At 33.6% G+C, this 22991-nt stretch overlaps 3 protein-coding genes across 3 annotated transcripts; 2 read left to right on the top strand and 1 right to left on the bottom strand.

The window, feature by feature from the left end:
* Nucleotides 1–670: 670 nt before the first annotated feature.
* On the bottom strand, nt 671–1714 carry LOC131609128 (uncharacterized). Its single transcript, XM_058880790.1, has 2 exons — nt 1323–1714; nt 671–1062 (listed from the first exon to the last, which is right to left on the bottom strand). The coding sequence occupies exons 1-2, from the start codon at nt 1679–1681 to the stop codon at nt 738–740; spliced, it is 684 nt and encodes a 227-aa protein (XP_058736773.1). The 5' UTR covers nt 1682–1714; the 3' UTR covers nt 671–737.
* Nucleotides 1715–10759: 9045 nt separating this feature from the next.
* LOC131609119 (monosaccharide-sensing protein 2-like) lies at nt 10760–14638 on the top strand. Its single transcript, XM_058880779.1, has 5 exons — nt 10760–10978; nt 11082–11648; nt 11752–12485; nt 12561–12748; nt 13025–14638. The coding sequence occupies exons 1-5, from the start codon at nt 10900–10902 to the stop codon at nt 13455–13457; spliced, it is 2001 nt and encodes a 666-aa protein (XP_058736762.1). The 5' UTR covers nt 10760–10899; the 3' UTR covers nt 13458–14638.
* Nucleotides 14639–18812: 4174 nt separating this feature from the next.
* LOC131609109 (uncharacterized) lies at nt 18813–21680 on the top strand. Its single transcript, XM_058880768.1, has 6 exons — nt 18813–19108; nt 19240–19300; nt 19381–19516; nt 20337–20655; nt 20801–20929; nt 21027–21680. Exons 1-6 carry the CDS (start codon nt 19006–19008, stop codon nt 21482–21484), a joined length of 1206 nt encoding a protein of 401 aa, XP_058736751.1. The 5' UTR covers nt 18813–19005; the 3' UTR covers nt 21485–21680.
* Nucleotides 21681–22991: the final 1311 nt, after the last annotated feature.

The raw sequence follows: 22991 nt of genomic DNA, 5'->3' as shown, positions 1-22991 counted from the left end.
ACAAAAATTTTAAACGACATTAATTTTAAAACGGAGAGAATATTACAACTCCGGAGAGTTTCTTATGCTCTCTTTTACTTTAATTTTTGAATAACTCAACTTTTAATACTTGTTGTTGTCATTGGTTTATACATGTTCCGCTCTATAACAATTGGTATAATTTTTAATATTTCACCAGTTCTTTTAATAAATGTCACTTTTTAATGAATTTTTGTTTACTTAAATGTTATTTCTAAATTTTAAATTATTTTTAATTGCATTTTATCAATATTACTTCAAATAATTTATTAAAAAAAAGTCAAATTAATTATACATAACTAAGATTATTATAATTAAACAGATAATTATTATTCAAAAAGCAACAAAATTAATAAGCTTTTTTTTATCATGTATTAGATGTAATTAATAAAAATGAGATAATAAAAGTTAAAAAAATGTATAAGAAATTTAAGACGGATAAATGCTTTTTGAATGCATAAATTTGTTTACGCCTTGAATTGAACATTTGGAACAAAACATTCTCAAACACATTTGAATGAATAATCCATAATGGAGTGCAGATTTTCCAAGACAAAACACACACAATTAAATAAAAAACTATGACATCATAATTCAACAAATGTTATTATAAAGAAGACAAAAAAAATTACAAAGAAAAAGAAAAGCCACTTATTATGGTGATAGACTAAATTGTAGCTTAATTTGTCCATGCATGTTGACACACATGACGCAAAGTCTCACTTATATAAACTCAAACGAAGTTTCAGATCAACTTCTCCATTATCAGCAGAAACACTAGGCACAGTCATGGAAGTGCTAGATTCTCCTTTATAATCTTTCTTTGGAAGTGCTAGAGTTTCCTCATTTCTTCTAGAGACAGAGTTGTTGAGATTTGAAGTTGATTTCTTTCTTCTAAAACCATGCACATATGAAGGTGGTAGATGCTTGAAGAAGCTACGTGCATAGGATTGAACTTGTTGTGGTGTCTTATTGCAAACATAGTGCTTTGCTATTTTGCTCCATTTCCCTTTTCCATATTCAATCAGCCCCATCACAAATAAGCTAACACAATAAAACAACAATTGTATCACATGATGACATTTATTAAAGAAGAAAAAATTGGTCCTTAAAGATAGATATTAGAAACGGAAATCAATAAAATTGACCATTAAAATTAAACATCTTTAATATTTAGTGACAAAATCAAATATTTCACTTTTTTTGGGTCTAAATTTCAAATTTTTAATTTTAATTTTTTTTAAATAAATTGAGATCATGAAAATAAAATATAAATTAAATTTAAGGTTGAGAGATGCAATTACTCATGTTCTTCTTGAGACCAAGAGACCCTTGACCTAACTCCATTTGAATATGGGAAGGTATTTGGTTCAGGTTGGAGAACCCTCGCAATTGGGCTACCACCGTGCATACCAACTTGGGGCATAGTAGCAATCTGGGAGGTGTTATTGTTGAATCCAGATGGTGGTGGGACCCTGAATTCTTGTGGTGGTGAGACCCACACATTAGTTTGGTGTTGATGGTGATGTATATGATTGTGAAGATTAGGATTGGTAGAAACATGACCAAAGTTAAGAATCGATTGTACATTAGAAGAAGATATGTGTGGTGATGGAGAGGAATCATGAGAGTTTGTAAGATCAATGATCTCAACACGAGACATTTTTGCTGAACAATGGTAGAAGAAGATCTTAAGGATATGTGACTCAAAGTATGCATTGGAGTGTGCTTGAGTTTGAATTTATAGAGCTCTGCAATAATTTTATTTTTTCAAGTTACTAAAATGCCCATAAATTTCTTTGTTTTGTTACAATTACTTAGGTTATCGCATTAAATGTTAATTTATTTAATCTTTTGACATTATTTTTATAGATTACGTATATCTTTGAAACCACAAAAACAATGTTGTGAGTGCGTATGTATGAAGCTTTATAATATAAATTCAAACTTTTTGTCCCGCATATCATGCTACAATAAAAAGTATATTTTCAAATACACGCAAATGACATTTCATACACGTCATCATTATAGATAAGAACTAATGGTCTAAAAGAAAAGCTAATTAAAGATAACAACTAAATAAAATTTTGATTCAAAATAGAAAAAATAGAGAGTATTGTCTTTTTATATCCTTGTGCAACATCATCATATAATTTAACAAAAAAAATAGTAAATTAGGATATTATAATTTTGTGCAGTGTACCTTCTATTATGAGTGCATAATACACACTATCAATATGTTCATCGGTTACCTGAATATGATCATATAAGGCTCTCACTATGCTAAATTTGGCTTTTAGCAGCACATCTATAAAAGCGCTTTTAGGCAAAAGCGCTGCTATAGGTTTCGCTAAAAACAAAACTAAAAAACAAGGGAAAAAAGCGCTGCTATAAGGGATCCTACGAAAGCTCTTTTAAAAAGCGCTTTCTAAGGCTACTTTAAGAAAGCGCTTTATAAAAACGCTGCTATAGGGTAAGATATGAAAGTGTTTTTAAAAGCGTTGCTATAGGGGTAGGCTACGAAAGCGCTTTTAAGAAAAAAAGCGCTGGTATAGGGCTAGTTACGAAGGCATTTTTAAAGCGCTGGCGTAGCCTATTTAAAATTAAAATTTTTAAAACAAAAGTAACAAACACGGGTTTTTAAATTTTTTGAAAGATCCATACGATTTCTTCCCAGAGTTTTCTCGTATTTCCATTTTCCAGCAAGAGCTTTTGCATCGCACCCCCTTCGTCGGAGACACTTCACCCAACAATCACCACCATGATACGCCGTCGCAGTTTGACGCTGAAGTTATCCTAGTGTCCTCCGCTCCCATCGTTGGTCTCTCTCCTCCCGATACCAACCAAGACGTTTTTCACACTCCTTCCGAGGATGAATCGTTGCTTCCCTCTTCCGACGTTGATGTTCCTCATTGTACTATTAACCAGACCGTTGATGTCGACGATGAGTCTCGTGTGATTGTTGATTTGTATGGAGATTCCTAATTAGGGTTTCCGGAGAACTCGCGATGTGTTGATGGAGGTGAATTGGTTGATGAGTTTAGGGTTTTGAAAAGGGATATTACTGAATTAGCTCAAGTTCCTGTGAAAAAATTGAAATTAGGTTTTGATTCTTATCTCCGTTCGCACTCTTCGCCGCCGGTTGAACGGTAACCCTCTTTCTCTCATCTACTATGTTTACACTTGCATCTATTTCTTCAACGAGAACAGTGATTCTGCCAATTTTTCTAAGATTTTTCTACGAATTTCTTGTTATACTTCATATTTGAATCTGCTTGGTTTATAAGATTATATTTATTGACTAAAATTTGAACCAACTTTTATATAAGATTAAATTTATTGACTAAAATTTGAATCACCCGTTGAATTTCAATTGATTTTAGTTAAATTTATATGGACCCTACATTGTGATAATGTTTTGATGGTATGTGAAGAGTATGAATGCTTATATGTTGTTTTGGATGTTATGATTCAGAGATTTACAAGTAAGAGAAGGAAAAATGAGCCGGGCTAGTGCAGCTGGTGCAAAGGGAAAGAAGAAGGGTGCAATCTTCACCATTGACTGTGCTAAGCTAGTTGAGGCCTCACACCATTTATCATCTTTCATCTTTAACAGCTTATGCAAAAGTTTGAGGTTCTACATTTGTTGTGATGGCTGCCAAGAATTTCTTGTGTTTCATAGATATTTTTTCAAAATTTATGTAATTAGCTATTGGATATTTCGTATCTGGGGTATGTGAAAGGCTTAATTTGTAAACGTTGTTTCTCGCATTTCCACGAAGACGAGTGAATGGAATTTTCATGCGCTGTCCTCTTCCTAACAATTCAGCAGATGGGTCACCATCTGGGGGGTGTAAGTTTGCTGCACCAGGATCATTTGTAGACAAATCTGCAGCTGCTGTTTCGACTGTTTTTGTGTGTATATCCGTTGTTTATGTTGTTACAGCATATGAAACATCAACATCTTAACTCATTTGGTCATCACTAAGTGGTGTGGTGCCACCATCTCCAAGAGGAATGCCCGACATTGCATACTTACCGATGAGTTTTTCAGCGTCCCCTGTCTTTACATTGCGTACAAAATTCAGCAGCACTTCCCACTGCTAATTACTTAGGCCGTTGATATTTTCAGCACTGTTGTTACTCATTGTTTGCCTTAAACTGTCTCTCCATGACCTCTGCCTCATCAGGTCAGTCCTTCGTTTCCAAAGATTGACTGTGCTAAGCCTGTTGAAGCTGTTATAATTTTTTGTTAGATTTTATTTTTTGAATATTTTTTTATAACATTGTTTGATATATTAAACATGTTATCGTGTATGCTTTAATCCATTTTCTTTTTTTTTCTCTCCACTGGTTCCCTTCATGAAATTGATTTAGTTTGTTGTTATTATTCTGATTCCTTGTTAAGTAGGGGACAATCACAAATTCTTTGAATCTTATCTTTCTGGGCAATGATTAGTCTCTTCAATTTACAACACACTTACACTTTATGTTTATTATTCTAAGTACTAGTGTAACAAATTAGTTTAATGCTGATCATGTTGATGATTTTGGATTAATTCATTTTGATTTCCATAACCTCTGTTGCACAGGTATTTGAAGTATTTAACCAAGAAGTACCTTAAGAAACACAATGTACGAGATTGGCTCAGGGTGATTTCCTCAAACAAAGATAGAAACATTTATGAGTTGAGGTACTTTAACACTGCTGAGAACGAGGGAGAGGAAGAAAATTAATTGTATGATCAACTTATGTTAGTATATCAACCTCTCGTGAATATAATTTATCATGTTTTGAATGTTGTTTATCACTTATATATATATTTTGGATTAATTACAATGGTATATAATGTAATGGTATAATTATAATGCCTTTTTTGTATATAATCGAAATCGCATCTTTGTTGAAAAAATGAGATTACTGAAATAATGGGATTACGATTGTAAATTATAGGTTTATGGGATAACAATGGTAAATTACAGGTTCATGAAATAATGCTGCCAAAAATGCAGGTTTAGAAATTATAAAAATAATAGGTTTATTAAAAACACCAACGAAAGCGCTTTTTCATCCAAAGCGCTGCCTTAAGCTATCTATGAAAGCGCTTTTTAAGAAAAAGCGCTGACTAAGGCCTATCTATGAAGGCGCTTTTTAAGAAAAAGCGCTAAGTTAGGCCTACCTACGACAGCGCTTTTGCCTAAACAAAAAGCGCTGCTAAAACCTATAGCAGCGCCACCTACGACAGCGGCATTTAAAGCCCAAAAAAAGCGCTGTCGTAGGTCTTTTATGGCATAATGTCTATTATTAATATTATTATTTTTATGCAATACCAATGTACAATATTTTATACAGTTGACATATCATGACGATTAGTATATGTGATTTTAAAAGTACATTAGTTTGGAAATTTGTCAAAAATAATCCCTTCATTCCTAGTACAATTGTTGAGGGTGTTAATCAACCAAAACCTGAAGATGCATGGGATGAAGATGATAAAAAAAGTTCTATATGATAACAAGGCCAAAATTATTATAGCATTCGTCTAAGGGATGGGCGATGTGAGAATTGGATCAAACTCTAGTGTGTCGAAAGGTAGCTTCTGGTTCGACAGAGATTGTGTCGAAGATCTATATACTGTAGTCGAAGTGTGTTCTAGTATGTGGGTATTGAAATGCTAGGATTGTTAGTATTTCGAATTGGGCTTGTTTGTTATGTCCAATTATTTAAGTTAGCTTGTACCCTAAATTGGTTTGTAATGGGTATTTTTGAAAAGCCCATTAGTTTAGTATGCTAGGTTTTATTATAAATAGCATACTAGTCTCTCATCATTGTATACTGCATATCCTAATTTAGGATGAAAGGGTTATTTGTTATTCTTGTAACACTTGTAATCTTGTTTGAAGAGGAAGTAAAAGAATAACAGTTATAACCAATCCTTGTTGTTCTTCTTGTCTTCCCTAAATCCTTATTATACTTTGTTCTTGACATCGTTTTTACAACAGGCGAATTCTTTAAAGTGTCAAATTGTCTAACGGTCAAGAAATATGAGAAAATTTAAAAGTCACACATGAATGAGCGGAAGAAGTAAAATGATCTAGACTAAATACACACACACACACACACACTCTCTCTCTCTCTCTCTCTCTCTCTCTCTCTCTCTCTCTCTCTCAAGAATATGAGATGTTTAGAATGCTACTAGGAGAAAATATTTTATACTTGCAAAAGAGGTTCAACCATTTGAAAAACCATTTAACTGTTCTTGGAAAAACCTCACCAACAATGACTTAAATTTAAAGGTCCTTAGATCCTTAATAAGGGCATGAAAACCGAAAGTGACAGAGATTTTAGAAAAGAAAATTCTATCAAAGATGACGTTGATTGAATTATTCAGAAAATTAAAAGAACATAAAATAAAACTTGATTGATTGGAGAAAAATATGAAGAAACATGAATATAAAGTTAGATCCCTTTTATTATTGAATAAATAAAAATATTATGATAGTGATCAAGAAGAAAAATCTTAATCTAGTAATGACCAACACCTCTCGAATTTCAAGTCATATCATGAGAACATATTTTATGTAGCTAATCCAAAACAAGCATTAAGAACGAAGAATCATCAATATTAAAGCTTAAATAGAATTACATAAAATTCCACGACCGTAATTAATACATGAGTATAATGAAGACGTACACATAGCCTCAACAAAAGAGAATTAGCTACTCCTACTCATTGTAGCTTTACATTTAAACCCTAGGTGAAAGAGGTTAAACAACATCTTTAGTGATCCCTCGAGTATTGCTTTCTCCTTCGATCTTCCTCTCCTTATTTTCTCTTGTTGAGATTCAATGTGAACCTACTTTATTTCTGTACTACCTTGAATCCACTTAAAATCATCTTTTAACTAAACTTGACACCCATATTTATAGTCTTAAGAAAGGTAGGCTCGTTAGATGCATCGCCAATCTCCACCTAGAAAGCCTATTTTCTTTCATGTTGAGCAATGTTAATTGTCCTTCAATTTTCCCTAGCCTCCCTAGCTCGTTAGGCGCACCACTCATGTTCGACTAGCGTACAAACCCTCATAGACTAGCGAGCCTTGCTTGTGTGAAAGAGCCTCGACAAGGTCTTTGTGTGTTACTTGGTTGTTTTTAAGTTATTTTCCCCTATTTTTTATTAATGTGTAAGTAAAAAGTTCAAACATGTGTTTTATCACTTTTCATTGATAAATCAAGGGTTTTTCTATTAATTACTTGAAAAGTAATCTAATAATTTCCTATGTGTTTTACGTAATTTTGGATCTTACCAAAAGTTTACTCTTATAAGGCCCCTCTTATAAAAATTAACACAGAGCCCTGAAGATAGCTCAAAACCTTGAAGGATAGTTTTAATCAACCAAAGATTCTCCTTTCATGTTTCAACTGGAAAAAGGGTATCATCCACATACTATTGATGAGAAATAGCCCAATCGAATAACCCAACCCTAAAACTAGAAAAAAAGGTACAACTCCACAACCCTAGACATCAACCCACTAAGACCTTCCTCCACAAGCTTGAAGAGAAACACAACAATGAGGTTTCCTTAATTTAACCCTCTAGCTTCAAAAAAAATGGGATAATTGTGGAGGTTTTAATAAGGCGGTTATGTTAAACCGCCATAATTTACTAAAAATATTCTTTTTTGAAACGTCAAAATATAAGGGAAATATTGGCGTTTTGGACGGCCATAATTTATAATAGGATAAAGCTAACATATGCTCCAAGAACACATGTTTAAAAACCTAAACATAGAAAATTGATATTAGAACATGTAGTAAACACATTAATTATCAACTTTTAATTAAAATAATGCACAATTTTTAAGAAAAAATTCCACATTTAACTTTTTAACATGCACATGTTAACATTACCTTTTATAATAATACATTAAAGCCCACCGTTTTCGCACTCTCTTTATGATTACCACTTACTTTCATTTCCCTGTCTTGTAAAAATATATTTTTCTTAAAAAAACAGCATTAAGTTTAAATTAAATTTGCGTTTATGATTGATGCTAAACATGTCATATGTGTTTACTAAAATCATTAAAACAAAATAATAAACTTATTCGGATTCCTATTTCTCCGTAATCTCTTGCCCACCTTCTTCCTAAACCTTTGCCCACTTTGTCTCATTTGAGTGAGGGTTGTTTATTTATTATTGTTGTTGGTGGTTGATATAGTGTAGTATTGTTTTGGATGTACATCTTAAATTGGTTTTAAAAGTAAAATTTTTATAAAGTTTAAAACGACAAATTCTTCAATTGTTAGGAGAATTCTTGCAACTTTTTTTTGGCAGGAGTTTTTTTTTTTAAATCAACTCCATATGACAAGGGTGAAAATAGGTATTAACCCTTATGAAAATCGAGGCATTGCAAGCATAGGCGAGACAAATCTAAGAACAGTTAGGAACATTGAAAAAGGAACCTCAGACTTTGATTTGATAAAGGCTACCATTCAAATATCAAAAGAGGAAGCTCATTTATTCAATCACAAGTCTCAGTTGTTTGGAAAATCCTTATGGAAAGTAAGCAATTTTTGTGTTCAAAATTTTATTAAACTGAAATCAAATATGAGATGTCTTCTAAATATCAAAATAGCTTTATGTTATTTAATTATATATAAAAATATAAAAATAGCATAGAAAATCTTGTTTGGCCTTAATTTAACAGCTACTGTACTGCATTACTTGGTTTGTCTATTATTTGTTAATTTTTCTTTACTTTGGTGCTAGTTTGGCATCAATTTTATATCAAAGTTTAATGTGATTTATTTTAGTGGTAGTTTGGCATTAACATTACTCTATTTTCATGTTTATGTCTTTATTTGAGTTAAGTATTGAATTTTTGGTTGTTTGGTTTCTTTGGTGACCTTTCAAGATGTGTCTTAACTTGAAATTGTGCAGCAAATGCAAATTCTTTGAACAAATGGATGGACTATGTCATGAAACTAAGCAAAAAATTTCGTTTAGTGATGGTGCTTCAAGGTGTTGTTCACCTTTTATTGACTCAAACCTTGTTCATGTTCATTAGCCATTAGTTTTTCTGATATTAAAGTATATGTACTTAGCATAAGTAAAATAAATTTTAAGTTTATTCCATTTTTTTTCACTGTGAAACTCATTATATTGACTATTTTGGTGCAGTAATATCAAATCATGTATAGTTTATTCAAATATCTTAGTAGTTCTCTTCTGAAAAAAATATTTCAATATTGTTTCCTACTTTTTTTATTTAAAAAATAATGTATATTGCAGCCTTTTGAACTGCCATAATACTAAAGATTTGGTAGAAGTTTTTAATTATGGCGTTTCAAACAGCCGTTATTTACTAGCTTAGGACCAATGTATATTACGACGGTTAGTAAGGCGGTCTTAGTCAAACCGTCAGTTTATTCCTAGTGGCATCAAAATTTCCGGCATTTTTTAAAAACGCAAATAACGGCGGTTTTAACAACCTTAACCGCCACAATTTTCCTATTATTTTTAACGCCCAGATTACCATGCAAAAACATATACATTGAGCCTTGTTAATAACGGCGGTTATAACCGCCACTATTTAATAAATTAATCCCCACAATTTCCCTATTTTTTTGTAACATGCGTTGATACCTATAGACTAAAACGACTAGATTACCATATAAAACACACACATGCAGCCTCCAAGTTTTCCATTTCAAATCAATTCCAAACCTAATAAGCATACAATCCAAAAAGCTCAAGCTATTAGAATCATACGACATTCTCAAAGAGAAACCGAGAAAGATTTTATTCGGGCTGGTTTCAAACCGATAAAGCTTTTAACCGGATTGAGCTCAAGAACTGTTGTGGAGATTTTCACTAACTGATCTTCACGAATCAAAAGCGAGTTTTTTCTTCGATGGCGGAGCTCACGAACCAGAAGAAGAAACAGAAGAACAAGAAGAATACACGTACATAATTTATTTACCGAGTTCGATAAAAAACAATATACTATGAGGGAGAGATTATTTCTCTGATCCTCTATACTTCAAGAGTTCATACAAGAGATAACATGACGAGTTAAAAAAAATAATCTTTCAAATTCATATAAGCATCATTTATTTTCTACCTAACTGTTTTCTAATCTATCTTCCACTCCATATATGAATCCCAAAAATTAAAGGTGTTTAAAATTGTTAGACACCGCTAAAGATTTTCTAATTCTTAGAACAATAACTCATAAGAATCTCTACATTTCTTTCTCTAAATTTTTTCACTTGAATTTCACCTCTCTCAATTTGGGTAATCATTTGAAACATTTCTTATATAATATTTTCATAGATATTTTATAAATATATTTTTGAAATAATACTAACATATGTATAATTATAAATGGGTCATAAAGAAGTTAGGAAAAAGTCATCATTCTTGGCAAACCATATTTTGCTCCTATTATATTTGCTAGTCTCTATCTGCCACCTTTTTGTTCAAAAATAGTAAAATATATTCGTGGCTTCACCTCACTCAAAGAAATTTTCACTGATTTCCCTAAGAAATTTGGATTGCCATTGCCCTTTTGACTTTTAACTAACTAACAAAACAAAATCCCACAACTTCATTGCAAGAAAATAGATATGTAACAAATACCTCATAAAAAATTTATGACACATTAATGTATACTGTACACATATATATGAACCAAGTTAACTAAAATTTTTACATTTTAATTATAGGATGTTTTAATTAAGCATGGTATTAGCATACAGTGTTGTAGAACTATGTAATAGTTCTAACTGTTTTGGTTAAGAACATACAAGTAAATCAAAAGTGTGTTCTAGGTTTGGTTCTTTAGCTGCATTATTAATATTAACCAAGTACAATCATGAGGGAGGTTATTATGGTTGCAACTGCTGCTACACTTGGGAATCTGTTGTTTGGATGGGATAGTTCAACCGTTGCAGGTGTGTGTATTTATTAAGACATCTCTTTTATTATTTATTTTGTTGTGTTTTATATGATCTTATTAACAAAACTGAACAAGCATGTTGTTAAAAATCTCTGCAGGTGGAATGAGATACATCAAACATGAATTCCACTTAGAATCTGATCCATCACTAGAAGGACTAATAGTATCCATGTCATTTTTAACCGGAACAATCGTAACGATATTCTCCGGCACAGTTTCCGATATGATCGGAAGGCGTCCGATGTTAATAACATCATCTCTCATGTTTTACTTTAGTGGTCTGGTCATGTTGTGGGCTCCGAATGTTCCGGTGATTTTATTTTCAAGGCTATTGAGTGGAATTGGAATTGCATTAGCCATGACTATAACTCCTCTTTACATATCTGAGATAGCGCCGCCTGATATCAGAGGCTTACTCAACACTCTCCCTCAGCTTTCATGCTCTATGGGAATGTTCTTGGCTTATCTCTTGGTTTTCACTATTTCCTTGACGGAATTGCCGAGTTGGCGAGGCATGCTTTCTGTGGTTTCTGTTTATTCTGTAGTTTATTTTTTTCTCGCCGTGTTTTATCTCCCCGAATCTCCTCCTTGGCTTGTCAGTAAAGGTAGAATATCTGAAGCTAAGAGAGTTCTGCAAAGAATTCGCCTCGTTGAAGATGTTTCAGGTGATACTAAATAGGGCTCATTAATGTTTTCAACATCATTAGCATGAAAATATAATAATAACATGGATACGGATACTGAATTGCTGTTTGCTTTGATTCATAGGAGAATTAGCTTTGTTAGCTGAGGGAATGAATCCTGGAGGTGAATCCATTATTGTAGAAGAATACATAGTTGCACCAGCAAGTGAACTCATTTCATACAAGGAAGCAGGAAAAGATTGTATTAAGCTTTATGGACCTAATCAAGGAGAAGTTTCAATGATTGCGCAACAAGTAACTGGACAAGGTAGTGTGTTAACGCCCGAGGGAAGCATGTTTTCCAATGCTTCTTCCAATCTTAAGGACAATATTGTCAATATATTTGAAAGCATGCACGGAAATATTCCCAAAATGTCGAGTACAAGTCATATGGGAGATCAAGATAGTGACAACGTGCACGCTCTATTACTTCCACCTCAAGGTAGTGCTATGGAGAAGGACAAAAGTAATGCTGGAGAAATACCGATGAACACAGACATTGGTGGAGGTTGGCAATTGGCTTATAAATCAATTGAAGCGACGAATGGTGAAGGTGGATTGCAAAGGGTTTATCTGCATGCAGATTCTAGTGCAGTGTCACGGCAAGGTTCTGCTTCAACCTCTTTTCATGACTTGAATGCAGATCAAGATGGTGAAACTTTTCAGGCAGCTGCACTTGTTTGTGATTCAATTCATATTAATAAGGATATGAAGATTAAACCAGAATTTACTCCGAAACGTACAAGTTGGAAAGATTTGTTAGACCCTGGTGTAAAAAGAGCATTAGTAGTTGGAATAGGGCTTCAAGTTCTTCAGCAGGTATAGTCCTAGTTAATGAATATGACAGTGTCATAAACTCTCTAACCATCTGAAAATATAATGTATATGTTGCAGGTTTCTGGTATAAGTGGATTTGTATACTATGCTCCTCAAATTCTTGACCAAGCAGGAGTTGGAGCACTTTTGTCAGATTTAGGGATTAGTTCAGCATCTTCTTCTATATTTGTAAATGTCATAACAACATTCTGCATGCTTCCTTGTATAGCTCTTACCATGAGTGTGATGGATATATCAGGAAGGAGGTATGTTTAAACTCACACATAGATTGAATCTTCTTTTACTATTGTATCAATGTCTTATGCAAACTTCAAATCGAAGGCATGTTCAGTGTCTGACACAAGTCAATGTCTGACACGACTCTGACGCATATATGTTTTTAGCTTCACAATATTACCACTATTGTTGTGTCAATGTGTTCATGTTTGAGTCAGTGTTTATTGGTCCTAGTGCAATATATAGCTTATCCATTGATTGTGCTTCTCTTTGATACATTTCATAATTTATTTTCTAATATGCAGGTCAATATTGTTATACACAATACCAATTCTAATAGCATCTCTCATGATACTAATACTCAAAGACTTATTTCACCTAAGTTCAACCATGAATGCAGCATTAACAGCAATTTGTGCTATAGTATATGAAAGCATATTCTGCATGGGTTATGGAGTAATACCGAATATTATATGTTCAGAAATATTTCCAACAAGTGTACGCGGGTTATGTATTTCGATTTGTTCACTTACATATTGGATATCTACCTTGATCATCACTTCCATATTTCCATTCTTGCTTCAATTCCTTGGTACTACTGGTGTGTTTGGATTGTTTGTTGCTGGTTGCATTGCATCTTGGATTTTTATTTACTTGAAAGTTCCTGAAACAAGGGGTATGCCTTTAGAAGTTATCGTTGAGTTTTTCGCTATTGGTTCAAAGCCTGAAACGCGTTGATCTGTCATGCATCACAAGAATTCTCATCACAAGAAGAAGCAGAGAGAGGATAAAGAAGTAGCATGATATGTTATGCAACATTCTGTAAGATATTTTAAGAAAAATTTCTTTGATACATTGTAATTTGTATTGATATATAAATACATTGTATCAATGTTGCAACAAAAGATCATCCGGCCTAGAGGTGTTAGCTGCTGTCTGTGAATGTAAGGTTGCAAGAATCGAGTTCGAGACACGAGGCTTGGGAAGCAAACAGACACACATGCCACAAATGTAACATGTAAGGTTATAAGAATCGAGCTCAAGACACAACTCTTGGCAATTATTCTAAATCATTTCTCTTTCATTTACATCAATTTAAATCATCTTATATTTCTCTAATGAATGAGTAAAGTGTAAGAAAAAATTTATAACTTATTATCAAAAGATAAGTTTGTTGTGTTCTTGCAGTTTGTTGTGTTCTTGCAGGAATTTGTTGCCCAGTCCATTTGCATTCAGTATTTATAAATTGATGGGGAGAATCGAACTTAAAAGTTAGTGTGGAAACAGAGGCTATAAAATTTTCTAAGTGTAATATTCATCACCACTCTCTTTGTTCGAGTATTGCATCATCTTTCCAACAACAAATATTCCTAACAATCTTTTAAGTTGGATTATTCTTAATCATTGGCTGCATCAAATAAATAAATGACTTCTAATCTTGTGAAATTGAAAATATTTGATGCAGACAACTTCATCTGCTTACGGAAAAAGATGAATTTCCTTCTTGGCATTTTAAAAGTTAGAGAAGGAAGAAGAAACACTTATAGCAAAAATAGATGCGAAAGTGTAACAACAATGACTACATTTGCACATGGCATATCTTCAAGGCTATGTGAGAATCCTTGTTCCATATCCATTAAAATAGTCCATTCACAAAAGATTTATGGGATAATCTAGAGTCAAGATACATGTAAGAGGTGAAGGGAATTTGCTATCTAAAATGCAACAGAAAACAAAAATTTTCATTAAGTTGATCCTTATGAATGAGTATGATCAGTGATAATTTCACTATCTCATGTGGTGATTACTTGTTGATACAGAATCAGAAGAACGATCATGAGTGTTGAACAACAATGCATCTACTAAGTCCACAGGAATAGAGTGTCTTTAATCTCAGTGCTAGCTACTACGAATGAAGATTGAGAGAGAGAGAGAGAGAGAGAGAGAGAGAGAGAGAGAGAGAGAGAGAGAGAGAGAGAGAGAGAGAGAGAGAGAGAGAGAGAGAGAGAGAGAGAGAGAGAGAGAGAGAGAGAGAGACGGTTAGGGCTTCACAAACCGAATTTCATCAAGTAAGAAAACTTTAACTCAAGGGTTCTATTTATAGAACCATGTGTGTGGGTTGTAAGGTAAACAAACTCATATAAGTGCATTTTACCATACCATGTATTGTATTCCTCTTAAGTGCACAATACCTTACGGTGTTCTATGGTTCACTTAAGCACATCGTACCTTACGGTGTTTCATAATCCACTTATCTGCACTGTACCTTATGATGTTTCGTATTGCACTTAAGTACAATATACTTTATGGTGTATCATGTTTTTCTAATTAATGCTAGTGCAATCCAAAACCGCGCAATCGAACGTGCTTCACTTCTTCATTTTATCTCTCATCAATCTGTCCTTATGTGTGTGACTCCTGTAGGTTCTCATGACATTGACAATTATGCTAAGTCACACATTTAATATAATAAACAGTGAACATTATTTAGCAACACATCACAACTACCCTAGTCATGAAAATGTCATGAGATTTGACAAGATAGTGTTTACGTGTATAATTATCCTTTTTCCGTTATGTCTACATTTAACATGTGAGAATTGTGTCGAACTCTAGTGGGTCGAAGAGTAGCTTCTTGTTTCGACAGAGAATGTGTCGAAGACCTACATACTATAGTCGAAGTGTGTTCTAGTATGTGGGTGTCAAAATGCTAGGGTTGTTAGTATTTCGAATTTGGCCTGTTTGTTATGTCAAATTGTTTAAGTTAACTTGTACCCTAAGTTGGCTTCTAATGGGTAGTGAAAAAAGCCTATTATTTTAGTATGTTAGGTTTATTATAAATAGCATACTAGTCTCTCATCATTGCATACTGCAAATCACAAGTTAGGGTGAGAGGGTTATTTGTTATTCTTGTAACACTTGCAATCTTGTTTCAAAGAGAAAGTAAAGAATAACAGTTATAACCAATACTTGTTGTTCTTCTTGTTTATCATATTTGCTTTCCTATTGTGTTCTCTATTATACTCTATTAGAGACATCCTTTTCACAACATAACACAAGGCATATACCGTGTCACTCATGTCTTGTTCAATATTGGACCTTAAACATTTATCATGTTACACATGATGGGTTCACCTAGGTTACCCATGCCCCTCAACATGATTTATAGGGTACACATCAACCATTTTACAGTTATCTTATTACAAACAATATTTGATCAACAATAATGTAGTCATCTTCATATCTCAGGTCCATAGTGGTTTCAAGTTTGAATGGTGGTATACACAATAATCATCATGAGAATAATTTATGACACATTCGTAACATTCTATGTAATATTCTCAAAGCAGGTTAGTCCATGATAAATATTACTTCTAAAATGCATACATATGTGAAGATTCGATAACTATTTATCCATGGTCCATGAGATTGAATCATCAATCTATCCACATAAAAATATCAATGCTTTACTGTTATCCCACTTCACTATAAAGCTCGAATACGATTGAGTTTTTAAATCTAGAACTACATTTGAGAATGGTTCAAGTCATGATAAGGTTGGAATCTCAAAAACACTTCACATTTGGAAAAAACTGAGGTTCTTGAAGTGTGATTCGAATCCCACACCCGCATGATTGGAACCAGTATTACATGATAGTATTCATGAATTACTCTCATGTTGTCATGATTAGAATCACATCATCCATGAATTGAATCATATAGTTTTGATTCAAATAGCATATTGCCTGATTTGAATCAGACATAATTTGCATCTTTTGGAATTTGGTTCTGTAAATGTGATTCGAATTAGAGACTTTCATAACTCGAATCACAAAAAGCATGACTCAAATCACATAGTTGGTTTTTCTTGTTTCTTGGGTCTTGATTTAAATCACTTGATCTCTTGACTCGAAATATACTTTTTTGCTTATGAATCAAATCAAACAATATTTATCTCTCATTTTTGTGCTAGATTTCCAGCACATATAAAACCATTTTCTCAAAACTCATTACAATTTGGAAAAACATACACATCCACTTTTGATTTATAATTCACAATACACTTGTTCTCTCAACTTTCAAAAGAGTTTTGAATTTTTCAAACAAAATTTTCATCTTCAACCTCTTTCTTCATCCAATTTAGTTTAGATATATCTCTTATCTTCGAGTGTAAGATCTATAAGGAGGATTATTATTGTGATTAATTTTTTTTTAAGATTTCTTGAGGATTTCAGGGGTTTTCAAATTGAGTGTGTGTTTGTGGTCAGGGTTGAAAAATCCAGTGGAAAACAAAGAGGTTTTTCACTCCATAATTACTTTGGTAGTGTTGTGTGGAGGCCTATGTACAAATTGGGAGTTATTCTCAATCTTCAGACATGAAGAGGCTCAATATAGCGCTAGGATCGAGTAAAGATCGTTGTAGAGCGGATACTTAGTGCAACATTCTTGGGGCTGTAAGATTTAAGTCGATTTCGAGTAAAGATTTTGCAAGGATTTAGTGTCAGATATTGTGTACAAGTTTGTATCTTCACTATTGTTTGGATTGTGATTGTATTTAACATCTCTGTAATATTTGTCAAAATCATAGTGGAAGAACAACAAAATTTCAATGGGGATCCATTAGATAATGGAGTATGCATAGCAAGGACGAATTGTCGAACCACTATACTTCTGACATACCGTTTTCTTTTCTCTCTATTTTAATTTTTATTAGAAGTGCGTGTTTAGGTTTATTGCTTTCTTAAAATCTCATGTGGTTAGATTTTATTACATTGATAACTATCTTGTTCTTAACTTCACTTGAACCCAATGATTGTTGTTAACAAAACCAACTGCAATAATTTTATGTCTACTCGCAGACATAGACGGAGAAAGCACAAGTGTGAAGAAAGTGATGTTAAAGTTAGAGGACAACGAGACCAATATCACATTGTATCTAGAAGCAATAGGGTAATCCATATCAGGAACAACCATTCGTTTCTTCTGATCTTGAAATTTCAAGTTAGATATTCACAATGAACTCCTAGCTCTTTAGACTATATCATAGAACACACTAGAATACAACTGACAGTTTAGGTAAACTTCACCATCTAAATGTGTCAGAATGAAAATTGTGACTTTTCATCCCATTTAAGTAAACTCTAATAACACAAAAATCACAATTTCCATTAAACTTCATATTTATAATATCTTCAACGTAGTCATGTGAGAAAATAGGAAATTGATACAGGTAAATATGTCTTAAAGACTTGGTAGATGGTTTACTAGATGATCTCTTCAAAGTCTTGTTTGCTTTACTAGAAAACTTTGCTAGTGTAACACCAACGATCTCAAATGGTGGGAGTCAATACCTGTTTGATTTGCATGTACAATCAAAGCTCAACACCAAATGAAACATGTTCAACGACTTCACAGACTCATGATGTGTCTAGAATATATCAGCACCGACATTTGATTCCTCCCTGTTTCTGGTTTAGCACATGTATTTCTCATCATTAATTAGTTTCAACAAAAGTTGCATTTCCGTGAATGAGCCTCTGATGGTAGATTGGTATGTATATATTGCCTTATACACCTGAGTTGTACTGGTCAGATTATTAGGGTCTCTATTTCTCGAAGCGGCAACTATGAATCTTTACCCCATGCTGTATTTTGTTATTTCATTAACAAATTGTCTTTCATGAGGTTTTAAATGGCTTAATATGTAATGACCTACTAAATTTTTAGCTAGTTCATGATTGTGAATACTACATCTTATCGTTACATTCAAACTAATACTGTTTGGCACATATTTCAACATAAATGGACATTTCACTCTTTTACTACAAGTGTCTCGAGAGAAATTTTGGTTTTTGTAGTTTCCTCCTGCATGACCTACTATTGTTTTTTACTAATTTTTTAAAAGTGTACTTTTTTTATCAATCGTAAATTTAAGATGGATAAATAATAAAAAAAATATTTTTGTAGGAGTGCGTGATTTAACAATAAGAGATGGGTGGTTAAAGAAATTGGGTAGTGTAGGTAGCAACACTTTCCAAAATATTAGAAGGCCAACGTAAGTTCAAATGGGCCAACAGGTAGTTTTGACTTTTGAGTGACACACCGTTACTACCGTGCATGCTACCAGAGGAGAACACTACCTTCGCCACCACAGCGAAACCTCGGAAAACACGATACAGTCAGAAATGAACGAAGAACAAATCCAACAATCAGTAGCAGAAGAACAAAATCACAATCTTTGACTCTTTGAGTAATTCAGCTCACACTAATTTTCCAACTGCCACAAATGGATGTTACCGAATCACAAACGGATCCAGTTTCTTTCGAAAACCGACCCGGAATCTTCATCATCGGTTCCTCCACCGTCGGCAAACGCACCCTCCTTTCCCGTAACCGCCTCTTTCACTTTTTAGGGTTCTAATTAATGCATGATTTTTGTTTTTTGTTTTTTTGTTTTTAGGATTATTTATTTATGTGGTGAAGTTTAGTTTAAATTTTGTTTTGTTGATGCTGAATATAGGATTGATATCTGTTGATTCTGAAGATGCATTTGATTCGGCTTCGGAAGTAAATGTTCATGGGTATGTTTTCTATGAATCATTTTATGCAAATGATTGTTTATGATTTATGTTTTTGAATTTGGTTATGGGATTATTGATAGGTGGACTATTAACAATAAATACTATACTGCTGATGTTGCTGTTTGGATGGCTCATCTTCATGACGGGTTTTCTGTCGACAATGTTCCCGGGTTTGATCAAATGACTGCTTTGGTGATGGTCTTTGACATGAATGATGTTAGTTTCTTTGCATTCGTTTATAACGGTTTTATGAAAATTTCCTCATTACCTATTGACTGTTAACAGTTGTCATAAATACATAGTGGGGTATAATGACCTGATAGCGATGCGCACACAACATTAATTTAGGGGTAAAACCAGAGTAGTCAATCCTGGATAGCAGCGCGGAGTGACCGACTCCAAAAATGGGATAGTGGGATAGCATTTGGTGGGATGGACGCCGTTTGATTATTTTTTGGATGAATTACATGAATAGTAATTATAAACATATGAAGTGAGAGAGGTGAGGGAGGAACTTGTGTTTTTTCTTTGGAATGACTGAAGTGCAGTCTATGCAGAAATGTCGGTGAAGGAAGGTTAGGGTTGAGTCTCGACTCAAATTTGATTCAAAAACCCAAAATTACCCTTAAAACGTTTTAAATTTAAGGGGTAATTTCGGTGTTTCAGAAATGAAAAGAATAGCGTGACAAAAACCGCTCTGGGCCAGGACCTGCTATGCCCACGCTACCCGCTATTTACCCTATAGCAGCTGCTATAGTGTTGTGCACCGTTAAGGCTCTTCCCATAGTAGCTGGCCTCCGCTCAGCCCCGATATAGCAGGATAGCGCCTCTATTGACTACTCTGGGTAAAACTAGGATAAATTAATTCTGTTACATTAGAAAAATATAATGATACTTATTTTGAAACAATTTTTGTTTGCTTAAACAATGTATATTTGGAACGGAATGAATACTTTCTTGTTTTACTTGTGGGTTGAGTATCCACAATGCAGTTAAATTTGTATGTAATGTATAGTTATTTTTTCATTATGTGCAGTTATCTTCGCTAACTTCACTTCAAGGTTGGGTCTCACACACTGATATTCAAAAGTTTGAGATATTACTATGTATTGGAAACAAAGTAGATCTGGTTCCAGATCATCCGGTTCATGTTGAATACAGAAGACGGTTGCTGAAACTCGAAGACTCCTCTGCAAATGAATTCTCCGAGTTTGGAATATCTGAATCCGAAGGAACTAGTTTATTGGGAAGTGAAGAACCGTCCTGGGACATCAGAAAGTCGTGTTTGGAATGGTGTGCTGAGCACAACATTGAGTTCATTGAGGCTTGTGCTTCCAATGCCGATTTTGACAAATGTAACGATTCACTTCCTTTTATATTGATCTGGTTTATAACATACCACACATAACTCTGACTCTGACTCTTCCTTTTATATTGATCTGGTGCAATTTCGTTACATGTATAAACTTGTATCTTGATAAAATGAAATGTTGTTTACAGGCCTATCTGTAGACGGTGATTTACAAGGAGTTGAACGCCTCTATGGGGCACTTTCTGCACATATGTGGCCTGGGATGTTACTGAAATCCGGTGAAAGGATAAGCCAACCATCATTTCCAGATATAGAAGGTCGGTCTCTTTATTTAATTTTATTCTTTGCAGCATGCTCCTAGTAATTTAAAATGAATGTGTACTAATTTTCGGTTATCCGTTTTCTGTTCTTCAGAGATATCTTCGGAAGAATCTGACTATGAACAAGAGTATGAAGTTTTATCAAATGGTTTAGACGACGGTTGGGACGAAACTGAACAAGGATGGATTTCTGCAACTTCCTTAGATGCAGGAGAATCATCAGTTCCTCAAAACAATCCCAACACAGCTTGTGAACACGACGATCGAAATAAATCCGATAAAGAGCTCCGGCCCACAACTTCAAGCACCGAGTTTCAGAACCACGGTGACACAGCTGTTGTTCACAGTACGGTAAATTCTGAAAGAGACGGGAAATTAGACGAAAGTGAATGTCTTGAGTTAGATGATTTGGAACAGTTGATGTCTGAAATTGGAAATATGCGCACAGGATTAAGACTGATGCCTGATTTTCAAAGAAGGGAAATGGCCGCAAAGCTTGCTATGAAAATGGCTTCCTTATTTGGAGGAGAGAGTGATGAAGGCGAAGTTTAGTTGGTATTGTTAATTCTATATTCGATTTAAATCGTAAGGATACATTGTCAATGTATTCTCAGTAATTTTATATGAGTCATCGTGTCGAGGCGATGAGCAACTTCTGTTACCCAAGGATGATGCTGAACATGTTGATCCAAGTTCAGTTACTCTTGTTTTGTCATACACTGTTCAATAGCCTTATTTTGTTTCTCAATCTTGTCTTCATAATTTTTATTGCTGAAAAAAATCTTTCTGTAGTAGTAGGTGTAGATACAGGCAAAGTCATGATAAGCGAAGCAAAATTTTCTTCTTTTCATTTCAGTTACACCTAAAGATGAACATAATTCTTGAATAGTTGATAAATTATTCAAACTTGATGCTCGATGAGCGTCAATAATAAAATACTGAAGTTGAAATTTCAAATTAGTCTTCTCTTGTTCATTGAAGTTCATAGGATAATATTTTTCAACTAGAGTGCAAATGGTATCAAGATTAAAAGTAATATTTCTCACCGGAACCAGGACGTCCACTCGGTCTTTTGCTAAAAAGAGATAACACGGTAAATAATAAGTAGCATCTTCTGAAGGTGAATATTTTAACCATGAAGGAAAAAGGCTAAATAAAGCATGTTGAAAGCATCTTTAGACAATGGATATTGCTCTAAATTCATTTGATATGGACCCTGTTTTAAAAAAATTCTTCGTATTTCATCCATTTGATTTACATGATATTTCAACATTGAAGGACGTTTTTCAGGATCACGTTCTAAAGAATTTTCAATGTCATCCCAACAAACTCTATTAACATTTTTTTCAATTCTTGAATTTTCAAGAACTCTTTGAGATTCGGACATAGGTGTTAAATTCTCTTCATCTCTTTCTTTCCTCTTGAAAACCTAATCATTTTTTCTACTCTTCATTATCACTTTTGTGCTGCATAATCAATTAAATAAATTAACACAACACCACAAAATCTAAAATCAATCTTAGTGAGAACCTTAGTGAAAATCAGTCCCAAATCAAATTCCAAAACAAAATCATAACACAGCAAAATCTTAGTGAAAAAAAATAGTAAAAATCAATCACAACTCCCTAATCAATTCTTACACAAGTAAATCCTAAATCAAAATCATAACACAATAAAATCCCAAATTAAAATCATAACACAACAAAATCACAAATCAAACTCTAAATAGGGGTACTTTGGTATTTACACATTTTGAAACAAACTTTATTTGCTAAAATGACAATCATTTTAAAATAGAGGGAGTATTATAAGGTTTTTTCTTTACCCACCTCCCTATGGGGTCACCCCAGCGAAATCCCCCATTTGCCCTTGTTTCGGAGATGCATCTCCGAAGTAATTTTTTTTCCAAATTTTTTTAGGTTTCGGAAGTGCATTTCCGAATTCACCAAAAAATTAGTGTTTTCGGAGATGCATTTCCGAAATGCATGAAAATTAAAAAAAAAACGTTATTTTTTACAATTAGGTAATATTTCGGAAGTTCATTTCCGAAAATAATTCT

Source organism: Vicia villosa, linkage group LG1, assembly GCF_029867415.1.
Source record: "Vicia villosa cultivar HV-30 ecotype Madison, WI linkage group LG1, Vvil1.0, whole genome shotgun sequence".
Classification (NCBI taxonomy): Eukaryota; Viridiplantae; Streptophyta; class Magnoliopsida; order Fabales; family Fabaceae; genus Vicia; species Vicia villosa.
The sequence above is the reverse complement of the archived record's forward strand: the minus strand, read 5'-3'. Positions and strand labels throughout refer to the sequence as shown.